The sequence below is a fragment of the Pagrus pagrus genome, assembly GCF_965226575.1.
Source record: "Pagrus pagrus genome assembly, chromosome: 5".
In the NCBI taxonomy this organism is placed as follows: domain Eukaryota; kingdom Metazoa; phylum Chordata; class Actinopteri; order Spariformes; family Sparidae; genus Pagrus; species Pagrus pagrus.
This window is the reverse complement of record NC_140189.1, coordinates 25,137,640-25,153,503: the sequence shown is the minus strand read 5'-3', so window position 1 is coordinate 25,153,503 and position 15,864 is coordinate 25,137,640. Positions and strand designations below refer to the sequence as shown.

The following is a 15,864-nucleotide window of genomic DNA, read 5'->3' as shown; positions in this document are numbered from 1 at the left end:
CAAAAAGGCTCCGCCGTCATTCAGTCTGTCACACAGACCACACAAGTCAGCGGACCGTCAATATTTCAGCTCCATCTCCTCTGACATGTGATTGCCCGCAGTCAGTACCTCCAAGTCGGACGATCAGATCGACATCACCTGCATTTTTTTTTACTCCTTCATCATCTCCTGACGCAGGAGGGCACATTAACCTGAGCCGACACTTGATGAAAAGTTTTTGTTTATATATATATATATATAAAAGAGCGAGAGAGAGAGAAGACATCATTATTATCGGGTTTATTTCACCTCTCAAATGTGTCAGTGGAGCAACTTCTGAACGGAATAAAAGGAGTTGGAGAAAATGAGAAAGTGTTGCGGAGGTAAGTCGCCTGCAATTCATCTAAAACTTTTTATGGAGGTAAAAAAAAACACCACTTTATTTAGATGCATTTTTTTTCTTGTAAATCCGTTAATAAGTTGGGAAAATGCAATTTAGAAGGATGTTTAATGTTTTTGCCCACTTTCTAAATATCACCCTGTCTTTTGGTTTAATAATGCATAGGCCTGAAACAGGAGAATTTAATAACAAACTTTATTACTCTTTATTACATTCAATTGTTGTCATAACTTAATTAAAACCTTTTAAAATTCTTTAATTTAGGATTTGCAAAATTAGTCGAAAGGAAAGTTGTAAATCCTTTCTTCACGTTAGAAAATTTATGAAGACAGAGCAGATGCTCTCGGCAAACGTCAAAGGATTCGAGGAGATAGTAGACGCAGAAGACAAATTACACGTAACACAAACTTTTAGAGATTTTTTATGTGTTTTTTATGATAGTCGAAGAAATGTGAAGGCGATGTGAGAGGGATTTGAGATTAACTGACCACGAAAAGAGAGAGAGAGAAGGAGTAAAAAAAAAAAGACTGGAAGAAAATGTGTGTGTGTGTGTGTGTGTGTGAGTGTGTGTGTGTGTTAGAGAGACAGAGAATGGGCTCTTATTCACAGTAAAAAATGACAGGGGGTTTTGGGGGTCAGAGACAGCTAAAGCCCCTGTCTAGTTAGCTGTCACCGATATGAGAAAGTACATGATTCACGTTAGTCAGGGTGTGAGAGGACACACACACACACACACACACACACACACAAAGAAACACACACACACACACACACACACTTTTCCCCCTGGGACGACTGGTGCGGCTGCTGCTCCGTGTCTACGAGAGCAAGGAAGAAGGAGGTGAAAGAACGAGGGAAAGACAGTACTGAGGGGTGAAATGATGAGCAAAAAACTTCCTCTCCCTCCTCCTCCTCCTCCTCTTCCTCCTCCTGCCATCCTTCCTTGTCCTCCTCCTCCTCCTCAGCCTGTCTAGGTGGTCACATCATGTGAACCATCCGGCCATCAGCAAATTTGGTGTAACTTTAGAGGGGCAATAAACAGGGAGCTGAGTTCAGATGGTTCCCTCTGATACTCAAATTAATAAGAACAAAGCTCAGCTGTTGATGACACACACGCACACACACACACACACACACACACACACACACACACACACCTCCACAGGTAGACACACACACATAGATGCACAGAAACATGTTTTTCCTCCCTTTGAAATACCCATCTCCCTTCCTTTCTGTCTTTCTAACACACACACACACACACACAGATGAGGCCTGTTATTGCTGCGAGGGTTGAATTAGTGTCGGTGTGTTTCAGATAAAAGCGTGTGTGTGTGTGTGTGTTGGACCAGTGAGCTCAAACACGCCGACCGGCCGACAGGAGGAAACAACGGAAGAGAGAGAAAAGAGAGGAGAAAAAGTGAACCATTCACATCTTTTGATTCGCTCAGCGCCATCCTCGATTCTTCACGGTATATATATGGATGTCAGGAGGATGTGTGGAGGGGTGAGGAGGTTGTGGGGGTGAGAGGGGAGCAAAGAGAGGTAGGGACAGATAAAAGTAAATAGAGGGAGGGAGAAGGGGAGAGGAACTGGCGGTAGAGGGGTTAATGCAGTGCAGATTCCCGATTGACAGAAGTTAGCAGCACCCAGAGGGGAAGAGAGGGAGAGAGAGAGAAGGAAGGGGGGGAATGATATAAAATGAGTCGGTCACGCTTTGAACAGTTACACATGCTGTTTACATTTTTCCCAAATTAACATGGCCCCTCGCTTCAGAAAACTCTCCCTCACCGGCTCCCTCCTCGCTCTCTCCTTTTCCTCTCCCTCCTTCCTTTCGAATCCTCTCTTCCTCCTCCCCTCTGTCTCTATCCTTCAAGACCCCGAAATATCTTTCCTCACTCGCAGACACCAGATTCAGAGACATTATCGTAGTCGTACCAATGCTCCTGCGAACGTCCTGCAATCGAAACTTTACCCTCCCGTCGTCCTCGGGTCAAGTTTGACCCGTTTTCAGATTTTTCACATCAGAAATATGGCTTTCTTTCGTCTGATTATCGTAAAATTAACATGGATGTTTCCATGAAGAAGTGTAAATTAATGAGCGAGCTTGGCTAAAAAAAGATGTGACAGAGAATTGAGGGATAATTTATCACTTGTGTTTTACAAACAGTCAAACCCAACCGGGTCAATTTTGACCTGGCAGGACAAAAGTTGCACGGTTGATGGGAAGACGACAGGAAGGTTTAAGGAAATATCATCAGCTAAATTCCTTTAAAGCATCTTTGTGTTGTGGTGGTTATTAGATATTTAAATAGCTGTATAGCAATGCATTATGTGTACAATAATTTACATTAGTCAGTCACGCCGAGTTACAAATAACAACAGAGACTCAAGTCGGACAGCTCACAGCAGACAACGTGTGTTAAACTCACGGTCCCGATTCAACGATTGTCAACGATTGCAGCACCAACACACAAAACGACACACACTCGAACCGGACATTAGTGGAGCTCAGGAGCTCACTTAGCCACTAAATTAATAGAAAATACATGAAATCAATCAATAAATAAAGATCTGACCATAAGTAATGCACCTAAAGTAGATAAACTAGGTATAAAGCATTTAACTAAATCATTTACTTGAGATTTAGAATAAAAAATTTAAGGCTGCAACTTTCTTCAAAGTTCTTTAGTCGAGAGCATCAGAAAGTAGTGAAAAGTCCAAAACCCAAAATATATTTGGTTTACTATCAAAATGTATGTAGGTCACCCCTTACGTTGCGTAGGCTGCAACACTGTTACATCTTAATCTACGGGATTATGTTTGGTAAATTTCCTACTTACTTAAAACTCGCAGTCATAATCTCAGGTCGCACAAACCTTCTGTCAGATCTGAGGCTGGTAAAACCAGCCGGTTCCACTGGTCCTGGGATGATCTGCGGGCCAGGCTTAAACTCGAGACACTTGTATCTTTAAATACATTTAATTGCATAATTATGGAAGTGGTCACTGCCAGCTGCAGCTGCTTTACACATGCCCCAAATATTGTTGCTTTGTCTATTCAGTGTATTATGAAGTGTATTTTTTGTACTTGCTGCTGCTGTTGTGATTTGATTTTCCCTTCATGCTGCTGTTTTGTCTCGGCTAGGTCTCACTTTTAATCTCAACGTGACTTCCTAGTGAAATGAAGGTTATATATTAGGACAAAGAAGCAGAAGCAGATCCTCACGTTTGAACTAGAGAATATTTTCCATTTTTGCTCGGTAAAAACGGCTTAAACAATTGATTCAGTATCAGAATGGTTGAACTATTAGCTGATTAATTGTTTCGGCTGCTGAAAAGTACAACTTCCGAACTGTCAGAGCTGTATAAGTTACTTTTCACTACTGTTTTCCTCCTTTTTCTTAAAGCGGTGACTGAAATTCAGCGGCGCGCTCTCGTCCGGTTCTCCTTTTAGGTAGTTTTTAAGACAAAACGAGGAGGTGGAGATGGGGAGTAGCCGAGTGAGGGCAACGGGGGAGGACGAGGGCAGGGGGGTGGTGTTAAGACGTAAATTAAAAACCGAAGGTCTGAAAAAAGATGAAGGAGGGGAATGAAAGACGTCGATGGAGGGAAAGAGTGGAGCCAATTAACGAAAGGAAGAGAGGGGAGCCGTAATTAGGGAGAGAAAGGAAGGAGGCTTTAAAATGGAAGTTTGATGTTTCAGGAAGATTTAGGGAGAGCGGGGGGACAGATGAAGCGACAGAAATTGAAACCAAACATGGCGATAAAGCATGGAGCGACTGGAATCCACAGATTTTAAAAAAAGATGTGGATAGACTGGCTTATAAGGTGAAGAGGGAGACAGAGGACGCAGAGTTTACGAGTTGCACGGAGACTTTCTGGGCATAAACATAATTTTTATTGGAGTTTTTTTTTTTTTTTTTAAATGTGTGTTTTCTTTCGCCTTTGTTTTGGGGTCATTGATGTTGTTTGGCAACCCCAGTGTGTGTGTGTCCAGTGCCAAGAGGATCAATTTGAAATCCAGTCTGAACAAACTCCAGAGGGAAGAATCTCATGGGACAAGTGATGGGGGAAAAGTGTGTGTGTGTGTGTGTGTGCACGCGCTTGAGTACACAATGGTTTGTTTATATGTATTTATTCAGTATAAAGTCAGTGCATACATGGGTCTACGCTCCAGTGCACAATCTGGATTCATGTGTGTGCACGTTTGTGTTTTTGTGTGTGCTGAGTTAGGGAAGGAATGTGCATTTGATTGAGTGCAGATTGTACATAAATCTGGCCTTTAACTGTACACAGACACACAACACCGACCCTGACCCCCAGACTGTCAAACCCCCCCCCCCAAACTCACCTCGCCGGCAGCTCAACGCCCGTCGCCTCCGTCCACCTCCACCGCGGATCTATCCTCTCACATTGGTCTGTAAATGTGTGTTTATTCGCCCCCCAGGCATCCTGCACAGGTGTGTTTATGCTTAAGTGTTATGACAGAAGGCGAAATTGCCAGCAGGTACAGCACAGCGGAATAATTAAAAAACTATGCGAGATACAAACATCTCCTCTGAGTTTGGCTCCGATAGGTCTTTTCTGTCAACAAAGCCACAATGAGCCTGCAGCCCTGTCTCTGACACATTAGTGAGATGACAACAAAAATGCACGATGAGTCAGAGGATCGAAAGCACATCCTGAGAGAGAACAGTGACAGTTGAGAAGTCAGAGTGTCCCGATATAAACATATTGACAATAAGCATGATATTAAAAAATTAAATATCGATAATGTGTTATTAATCATCCGGCGCAGATGTTAGGCCACGTGTATCTGTTGTTTTTCAGCTCATCTGGTTGCCTTTTCACAATTCATTAAGTGTAATTTCTTGAACTTTATTTTTTCACAGATATGGTTACAGCCTCTCTCACCACATCGCTAAACTCTTGTTTTAAGGGTAATTTATTTTGACTAAAAGAGACAAAACACACAGTAAACAAAGCTCAAGAGGAATTTGACTGTTAAAAGTAACTCGGTGTCATGGCTAATCAACGTCATCACATTTACTGGCTTCAGGATGTTAGTCATAATGAATGATGAACTGACTTAAAGGGTAAGTCCACCAATTGTACACATTAAAGTGTGTTTACAGGTCTTGGGGAGCACGTGAAAAAAAAGTAGTATTAAGCCTTTTGTGGCTCCAGAGGAAGCTGCGTGAAATCTGATAAATTGCCTTCAGGCATGTCAATCAGTGGCTAAATTGCATTGTGGGTAATGTAGGCACCAGGTTTTGAAAGAATTATTTCTTAGTGTGTATTATTATGACCTCATTAATATTGTAAATGTTAAATTTCTGAGTTGGAATTTATTTTACAAGCATATCCTACGATTTTCTTCATCAATTGGAAGTTGTCGGCACGAGTTATAAGGGCACAATAGGGCTGCAAAATATCATGGTTTCACGATATCACAGTATTACACAATTACTGCTGTTATTATCCATTATAATGATTTAATAGGAAGAAAACACAAGGCTTTTTGGTTGAACCAACACTTATTATAATTTCACAAAATATTATGTCCTAGAAGAAATAAATCCTGATATAAACTTAAGAAAAATGTGTATTTTTAATTACACTAACACAGGGATGTGATTAAAAATGCTGTAAAAAGCTATTGAGTGGACCTTGAGTTCTGCAGAACAGGGAGGAAAGAAAGACGTCCCATTTTTCTGACTTGTTTCACACTGATAGCCGTCATGTCACAGCATTTAATGAGCCTAAATTAACTAACTAAATTAGTTTGCAAACACATTTATTCTAAATTAGCCAATCAATTCATTTATTGTTAATAATATAAGATTTTATTTAGATATAACTGATTTGCGGCAGTTTTTCCAACCGTTTGATGACGTCTGTTGTTCTTTACAGCTGTCAGAAATTCCTGATGTCTGACTTTGTAGGAGGTTGATGGGAACGGTTAGCTCTTAAAGCAACAAACTAACTTCCTGGAGAAAGATAGTTGTCTGCTGATGGTCAAATACTGACGCATTAGGTTGGCATTTCAGGTTGGATGCCAATCAAAAGCGTTAATATTTGATGGCCTGTGGATGACACTCAACATCCTCTCGTCACTCACAGCACATATATAATGCCAGACTCCACCCGAGGGACCACAGCATGAATCATGGCAGGATACTTCAGTCCCTCTGTCCCTAATGTCATTTAATATTGTGCTGTGGGCTTGCAGCTGGTTAATTTGGTTCTGGAAAACCCACCGCGGATGTTTTAAGCTTTTTCCCCAAATCTGACTGCAAGCTTTGATTAACGCTAGATCTTGGTAAAGTTTTACGACTTTTGCTCCCCAAAAATATGCCTCGACAGTACACTGCAGTCATCCCAATCAAAGCTACGCTGGAAACGGTAAACATCTGATTCGGGCCAGATTCATAACATCTTCTACATACTGATGTTTCCTCTCTGTTGAAGACCTCTTTCAAGTGGTTAGAGTGATGGAGGGCAACCTCTCTTGGCACTGGAGCGAGTTTTTCCTGGACCAGACTGGAGAGATTAACTTGCACATGGTTTTCCCACAATACCAAATTCTGTTTAAGTGCTTGTTTAAAACCTCAAATGGTGGTGCATGTTGGGAAAGATGAAATACTAGTACGACACCCACAAACGCTGGGTCACTGGTTTACCAAAACACCGTCTGGAGTGTAAAATGTCAAGTGTGTTACAAGGCCTCTAGACACAACCTCGCGCCCTGAAATTCAACTCTGAACCCTGAACCCTGACCCCGATGTTTAATTCGGACCTGTGTGGAGCTCAGGAGCTCTGGCGCCTGATCCTCACGCTGCTCTCTGTAATGCAGATGGCAGCCAGACCCCAGAGTGCCAGATTTGACTTAACAGCGAACACACCATAGATAAAAATATGATCTGTTGAGAATAATGGAGCTCCCCTATGCGTGCATGTGTGTAAACCTAATAGGTATGTGTAGAGAGTCGCACACACAAGTGCACAGAGGCAGGTCACGGTCGGCCGTTGTAGGGAACCCCTGTGTTGCCGTAATGCAATCCTCCCACGGAGAATGTTCTGGTTTCAACCCTGCCCCGAGGAGTGTGCTTCCACTGCCAGGTACACAGCCCCAAGCCTGCAGGGGCTCTCCTTGAAGTCAGGCTATATGCCGACTACAGTGCAGTTACTCAATATAATATTATATAACAACAACACAGCTCCGGGTTTCAGTTATCTCAGTTTACTCGTACAAAAGAGCGGTTGTTTTAAGCCGCAGCGCAGGATGCTTTAAGACATGTCAGCCCTCAATCAAAACAACAAGAGACTTTCACGTCTGGCAGTCATCTCTGAGCATGTGGCTGCAGACAAAAGGAAACGGTTTGGATCAGTTTGGGCTGATTTTTGCAGAGGAGAATTTTCTTTCTCTTTTGTTTTAGTACCTGTTTATTCCCTCCGAACGCGACCTCTTTATGCACGCTGTGTGTCCTTTCCCTTCAGGGCTGTTTACTCTGAGAGTAAAGGACGTCGTGTTGATTTCGGGGTGTTTTGATGCTAATGGAGGATGCTTGGAGGGAGGAGCCCATGGCTTGATGGGCTCCAAATGTTCAGTCGTCGCTGAAAGATGCTTATTGCTTCTGACAGGTGATGAGGCTTTTGCGGTTGAGGAGATCGAAGGAGGCTTGGCTGACGGGGGCTGTCCTAGTTGACTGATTTCAAGGTGTGTGTGTGTGAGCATGTGGGAGTTGGCCCGGCCCGACCGCAGTGTTTTAGATAATAGTCTGGGAGGAGGCTTTGATGTAGCCGACTACTCGGGGTCAACAGGTAGTGGAAGAGTTACGAGCTATGAAGGAGGCGGCTTTTAAATCAAGCAGCTCGAGGGTTGTTTGCTCAGGTTTTGTCCATGTAACTGGCAAACGTTCAAAACAACCCTCAATAATAAGTAATAGGAAACACTGAATACAAGGAGTTTATTGCTTGTAATAAATAAAAGGGAATATTGTCTATAAACAAGTTAATTTATCTCACTAAAATGCTCCCGTCTACGTGGTTGTGTCTTATACTAAAGGTATAATACGATGGTTTGACTAGAAATCAAACCAGGGGATTTAAACTCAACTTTTTCAGTGAGCTTGAGCTCGTTCAGCTGGTTTGGTAGCGCAATAGGTATACTTTCAAAATACATGTCATCACGGTTGCTCGTTGTTACCAAGTCATCATTACAATGTGTAATATAATCATAGAGATTAACCCTACTTGTCAGGGTATTCTGATGATTTGTTTTTCTTTCTGATTACGTCACATGCTTTGGTAAAGGTACAGAAGACAAAAAAACTATCAATTATAACGATTTTTTCTTCATTTCTCTACTGGATGCAAAATAAGAGTTGTAAAAAGTACCCCAGAAGTCATACTAGAGCAAAAGTGTAAAAATATTAGGTCACTGATAGTATCTGATATTAAGTGTATCATTAGTGGAAGTACAAGTAAATTATTCGTATAGTTACACGTTGGATCGCTCGGCGATCTGGTCCAATCATCATTTTTTAAAAAATACATTAGTTTGGTGAAGATAGCTGGCAAGCTTTTGTGTCACAGCTGCTGGTGCTAACTGACCTCGGGTACTGGGCAGGTCCATGCGTTGCTGCTATAAGTTCTGTGGGCCGTTGAGCCCAGGAGGGTCCAAGGAGACAGAAAAGAGAAGAGAGAGGGAGGACAGCCCCGGTGACAGACCGGCAGAAAGAGTGAGAGCAAAGAGGGAGCTGGGGTTTTGTCCCAATAACCACTGGTAGCTCAAAGCTTGGTCTCTGGGCAGTCTTCACACGGAGGTGAGGAGACCTGGAGGATTGTGGGGGACTGAGTTCAGTTTAAATCCCACAATTAATAAATTCATCTGTTGAAAAATAAAGTTATCAAATAAATTTAATGGAGTAAAAAGTATAATATTTGCCTCCACAATGCAAAGTGAAAGTATAAAGTAGCAGGAAATGGAAATACTCAAGAAAAATACCTTAGAAAGAAAGAAAGAAACCTTAAAATTGTACTTAAATACATTACTTGAGTAAATGAGCACAGAATTTCTTGCCTGCTGTAATTACTACACTTACATTTGCGTAACACAGCAGACAATGCATTAACATCATTACGTTTCTACCCAACCCTTTTGGGAGTGCATACCAATACGTCAGTTGTAAGCGGTTGAGTCAGAGGAAAAAGGTGTTGACTGTTTTAGGTCAGAACTTGTTTTCTTAGAACCGCTGAAAACGTGTCGAGGGTAAATGTTTAGCAAGTGTTGAAGCCATTCACTTAAAACCTCTTTTTCCTCCTGTGGGGCCCGTCGTGATGGATAGATGAAAGAAAAGGAAGAAAAACAGGGGCAATGGAGGGAGAGCAGGAGAGCTAATCGGGGTTAATTGGCTGCTGTTATTTTGACCCGAGGCAGAAAAGAGATAAGAGCGCCGAGAGAAGAAGAGGAGGAAAAGTGGGAGGAGAAATTAGGAAGAAAGGAAAGTTTGAGGGCAGGGTGACTAGTTTCGGAGGAGAAAGGCTTTAAATTGTTGAAGCAACAGGAGGCCCAGGAGGTGAGTCAGAGAAAGACAGAGTGAGCGACTCCTGATGGGGTCACACACATTGCGCAACCTATATTTCACACCTTTTGAACGGCAGCACGTTTTACCCATAATTGCAAGCATGAATCACCGCCTACCGTCCGAGCGTCAGGATGATGGGAGCGGATGGAAAAGGATGACGGAGAGCAGAGACGGCGAAAAGAAATGTGTGTCATGCTCGAGCGAAAGGGCAGCGGAAGTGTTGAGGGAGAGTTAGAAAGCAAAGGGAGAGAGCTTGGAAGTGAACGGGACAAAGAGAGGTGGACTTACATCAAGTCCCTTAATGTTGAAAGCCACCTTTCAGCTCCAATTTTCTCTGTTTGAAACCAGAAACAGGGGCACTAAAAGGTTTCCAATCTTACAACGTCCCCTCTCTCCCTCTCACACACACTAACACACAAACACACACAAACTCAAAATCATTGTATACACTCACGGGGATGTGAATTTAATCCACGTATAGAATTACGGCTACAAACAGTCTCACAAACACTCACACAAGCGACATGAAACACCCACACAAACACTCGGAGACGTAAACAAGAAGTCCGCCGCAAACATACAACTGATACAAACACATTAATGTTGGTGATTGTAAAGAAAGCCACATGTCTTTGTTTTTTGCGGATATCAGTCAGGAATGAACGTGTGTGTGCGCCTGTCGGTGTGCGAGTGTGTGTGTGAGGCTGGTGCATTGAACATAGGGGCCATTTGTCTGACTGTCTGAAGCTATTAAGAGAGGTTTTATTTGAAGCCAGCGTAAACCTCCGACAGTCAGAAACCTCTAAAATTAGATTGGAAACGGAAAAAGCTTTATTGGCAGTGTCAGATGACTCCGACCTGGCAATATGTAAACACACAAGGCCATCGCCATAGAGACAAAGAAATAAACCAGAATATTGTAAAAATCCTATAAACAGTGTGACGGTGCTGCGACTGGAAACTGTTGCCCCGAGGTGATTTTTGTCCGTTGAGCTCTCAAATCATCAAATTCATTAAAAACCCAGCAATCCAAGTTAAATAATCACAAAATGTCTGTGAAAATAGCGGCCTGAGATAAATTACACCTCGCTGTTATGATTACAAATACCTCTGCTGAGCGTGTTAATTATCACTCGGACACCCGTGATGTGAGTGTCATTAAAGTAACATCTCACTGTGTCTGCCTGGATATTAATCGCTCTTTCATTTTTTTCCAATTTCTCCACAGTCCATCAGCACCAGCTCTTCTTGCTATTGGCTGCTGCCATGGCAACGGCACTGGATACCTCACACAGCCTGGCCAGTGAGAGGAGCTCGATAGAAAGCACGTACGAGCTGACCAAATACCTGGAGTACCAGCTCAAGGAAATCAAAGACATATATGTGAGTCCTTTTTGTGTTATACGATCTTTTATTGAAAAGAAAGAAAAGCCTACCTTTGAGGGAAGTTAATCAAAGTTTGAAACACTGCTCCAAATGTTCCTATTAAGGCACAATGAATGAATTGATTTGTGGCTTTACAGAGCTTTATAGTGAGTTTCAGCTCGTTGTTTAGCTGTCCGGTCCACAACTTTACTGCTTTTGTTCTCTCTCACAGCTCTCATAATGTCAGTTTTCTTCCACAGCAGGTGGAAAATAACATAGAGAACCCCACAGTGTACAACCTGCTCCACACTACATAGTAGACAGACACATAGTGGAGCTTGTAGCCGCTGAAGAGACGGATATTTCCCTCAGGAGATGGTGGAGACCAAAAACAGAGCTAAAACAGACTGAATAACACAACTCCAAACAAAAAAACAGTGTTGCCCTGTAACTGGATACAGGTTCAGGTCGGGTTCAGTCACATCAGTATTAGTTCTTCAGGCTTGGTTAAAGCTCTCTTGGACTTGGTCGGGTTCAGACTGATAAATGCAACCCGAGCCGAACTCTAATATGAATATGTCAATGTTGTGTTTACGACTTGATCTACGTTGGTGGCCAAAAGAAAGAGATCAGACTAACTCGTAAGAGAAAACAAAGCCAAGCTGCAAAGTCTTTCTTGTGATCATCCGTCACGTTTCAGAGGTTGACTTCCTGGTTCCTGGTAACTTTGACCTGATGTACCTGTTGTACTCAGATTGTTTTCCTGTGTACTGACGGTTTACTACAGATATGACATGACGGGACATGACATGACTTTCAGGTTAACTTCCAAATAAAATGGTTTAGATAAACTTTCTCAACTGAAATCTGATTATCTGTTCACTGTTTCTTGGCCTGACCCTCACTGTAGCAGTGAAGCTCTGTAATGATGAACGATGGCACAAACTCTACTGAAGAATAAGTAATAAACCAGATTCTGATAAAACCTTCTCATCCTTTCTTCTCCTCCAGCTGACCTACCTCGGCCCTCCATTCAACGAGAAAGACTTCTCACCTCCACGACCCAACAGTACGGCTCTGTCCCTGCCCAGCGCCGCCACCCGCCTGGAGCTGTGGCACGGTCTGGAGAACCAGGCTCGGCTCGCCCAGAACCAGAAAGCCTACTCCGTCCTGCTGGCAGCTGTCAGGGAGTTGGCCCGCTCCACTCTCTGCCCCTCCCTCAAGACCTCCCTGCTGCACTTCTGCACAGGCCTGGATGGGCTGCTGGGCTCCATATCCGCCCTGATGACCACCCTCGGTTACCCACTTCCTCCTCAATCTGCAGACATGATAGGCAGCGCTGGAGAGCTGCAGTACCCTCAGAGGGGGGCAGGGGCCAATAGACCAGCTCCACTGATGAGTCAGAGCCTTTACAGGTCCAGAGTCAGCGGTCAGCGCAACGGCCAAAGAAGAAGTGAGACGAGGTTAGTCAGAGGAGAAAGTGAGGACGGTGTCAACGTAGACCTGGTGGAAAAAAGGAGAGGGAAAGAGAGGAGGAGAACGGAGGCGACCGCAGCTGGAGGAAGGATCGGCAGATCGAGGGAGAAGGGAAGAGGAGAAAGAGGAAGAAGAGCGAGGAGGGCAGAGCCCGAGAGCGGGAAATGGACTGAAGATCTGGATGGAGAGGAGGAACTAGAGCAAGACGGAGGGGTGGAGACATGGGGGACAAGGAGAAAGTTGTTGAGTATCGACGAGGATGTAGAGGAGAAGGAGAGGCAGCCTGAAACCAGGGTGGAGGTGTCGTACCCGGCCACAGATGGCTCCATCTCCCTTCGACAACCGACCCTCCAAACCAACGAGTACAGCTACAACCTGAACTCGTACCACCCGGACACACTCAGAAAAGAAGACGGGTTTATCGTAGAGACAAGCTCCTCCTCCTCCGCCTCCCACCATCAACGCCGACCTCCTCGCTCCCTCCTCCCCCCCACCCTCCAACCTCCCCTGTCCACCCTCTCCCTCCTCTACCAGTTCGGAGCAGGTGAGGAGCACACCCTCCTCTCCCAGCGCGTGCCTCTGTCTTTACAAAGGGGCACCTCCCTCCTTTCCCCTCCTTTAACGCCGCTCCTGTCCTCCACCTCCTCCTCATCCTCTTCCCTTCTGTCGGTGCGGCCGACGATGAACGACTTCGCCAGGAAGGTGGAGGGCTTTTGGATATTGCGAGAGCTGCAGAGTTGGCTATGGCGGTCGGCGAAGGACTTTAACCGCCTGAAGAAGAGACTCCGAGGCTGAGACGGCACACACACGAACGCCATGTATCGGAAATCTATTATTTGCACAAAATCTGAGTGGGAACAAGATAAAAGCACAAAAAACACATTCATGCGTAGATCGTTCATTCATACCGTACTGGAATAACTGAATGAAGGAGTGCTTGGCAGGTCACCAGAAGTGCTAATGGAATATAACACACACAAAGCCAACACATTACCAGCACTGTCACCCGCCTAATGCACATAGCAGCTCATTCAGCGAGACACACTGAGGCTGGGCTGAGTTACCGGACTTCACGGCTCATAGACACACAGAAATACCACTCACTGTAGGTGGTTAGACACACACACCAAAGACACACACACACACATGGGGGTAGACTGACTGACAGGCAGAGAGACGGACAGAGCAGCCATTGAGAGACAAAGCTGATTCAGTGACCCCAGATGCGTGAATCAGCAAACATTCACATTTTCTCGAAAAGGAAGAAGGGAAAAAGACAAAAGGAGAGGAGGAAATGACCAGAGGGGTGAGGAGGAGGAGAGGAAGAGGCAGAAAGGAGAGGAAGAGGGGAGGAGGCGTGAGTCAGGGCGATGAGCACTGGAAATAACGGGCAGACGGGGTATTGCTGAGTAATCAGAAGTCGGTCGGTCAGTTACAGTAACCCTACAACAGCGCTTCACATACGGTCCACACACACACACACACACACTTATTGTGGTATTCAGTGCCTTAACATCACTTCTATGCTGCTTTTCATTCAGTGCTCATTCATTTGTACCACTTTTTAATGATTTCACTCCATATCGAGAAATATTTAACACAGTCTTATTTAGAATAGAATAATTTTCCTTCACAAAACGACAGCCGTGTGATCTGTGAGTAAAATCATAGTTCAGCATTTTGGGAAATAAGCTTATTTGCTTTCTTGCTGAGAGTCACACGAGAACATCTGTACCTCTCAAATGTTTGTACACTAAATATGAAGAGCTAGCAGACAGTTAGCTTACTATAGCATAAAGACTGGATACAGGGGGAAACATTTAGCTTCAGTTATTACAAGCTACAAGGCTACCAAATGGGCGTCAAACCATCTCCAGGTGCTTTTTTGGCGACCAAAACAGGTATTTTAAGCCAAACCATGACATTTTCCGAAGGAAACACGCCTACCTTTTTAATTACCACTAAGCCTTCTGGCTGGTTCAGCCACGACCCCAATCGGCAGAATAAATTTGTTATGTGCCAAACCACAGATCACTTCCAACTTTCTTTCTACAATTTCTATTTCTCTCTCTGTGCTTATGCTCAGCTTAGGTTTAGACACGAAAACCACTTGGTTAGGGTTAGGTAAACATCATGGTTTGGATTAAAATACCTCTTTCGGTGGCCACAAACAAGGCTGGAGATGACCCGACTTCCCTTCAAAAATATCCGCTATTGTCGACGGGGCTGCAGCCACAAATAGGCCGCAACATACGACTGAATGTGTTGATTGGCAACAACAAGAGACCAGAGAAGGATGCTGGCCCTGAACTACAATGAGCTCAACTCACTCTCCGCCGCCGTCGTTCCCCCAAAGTGTTGTTCACTCGACTGGGTGTTCTGGCCTCTTCTGATCCTCTTTTCTTGTCGCCAACTATGCACTGAGCTCAGCGCTGGTTTCAGTTCATTTAGGTTAATAACAAGAGAGAGAGAGCAGAGAGAAATTAAACCCAAATTCTTCAGGGGTGAGGATTTGTCATTTACTGTCCATCCCAGTCTGCTACACATCGTAACTTTAAGCTCTCTTTTTGGGGAAGGCTCATATTGGATAAAACTTGCCCTCTTGAGCTTTAGCAACAAATCAAACATCACAAATGACAACTTGTGTCTGTAACAGTATCTACAGCTGGACTTCATTTAACGCCTCTCTTTATCCAGTTTCCAGTCTCTATACTAAGCTAACTTAACTGTCTTCTGGCTCCAGTTTCATGTTTAACAGACTGCATCCAACTCTCAGAAAGAAAACAAGTAAACATTCATTCCAAAATGTCAAATTGTTCCTCTTAAGTTATATTTTTCTGTGCCTTGTATAACATGAGATCAAGACGTTTCCCATGGCAACTTACAGATGGCTTCATTTCTTCTTCAAAATAAACATATTGTTATGTCTTTGCAATGTGCCTCGGATGATGTGGCTAAAGGTTACGGATCATATCTCGATAATATTTATTGAACAAGATGTTTATTTATTTTTCTCCTGTGTGAAAATACTGTATGGTAACTCGAGAGAGAA

The 15,864-nt window shown here is 43.8% G+C and overlaps 1 protein-coding gene across 3 annotated transcripts in view; it reads left to right on the top strand.

The window, feature by feature from the left end:
• The window catches only part of clcf1 (cardiotrophin-like cytokine factor 1), a 17,911-nt gene extending 2,047 nt beyond the window's left edge, over positions 1-15,864 (top strand). For 2 of the 3 annotated variants that reach the window (XM_084352751.1, XM_084352750.1), the window contains exons 3-4: positions 11,200-11,354; positions 12,348-15,864. In XM_084352751.1, coding sequence (XP_084208877.1) covers positions 11,238-11,354; positions 12,348-13,607 — 1,377 coding nt within the window. In that variant the 5' untranslated portion in view covers positions 11,200-11,237 and the 3' untranslated portion in view covers positions 13,608-15,864. Of the gene's footprint in view, positions 1-56; positions 363-11,199; positions 11,355-12,347 lie in introns of those variants that run through there. The other variant, XM_084352749.1, reaches the window with a different exon arrangement.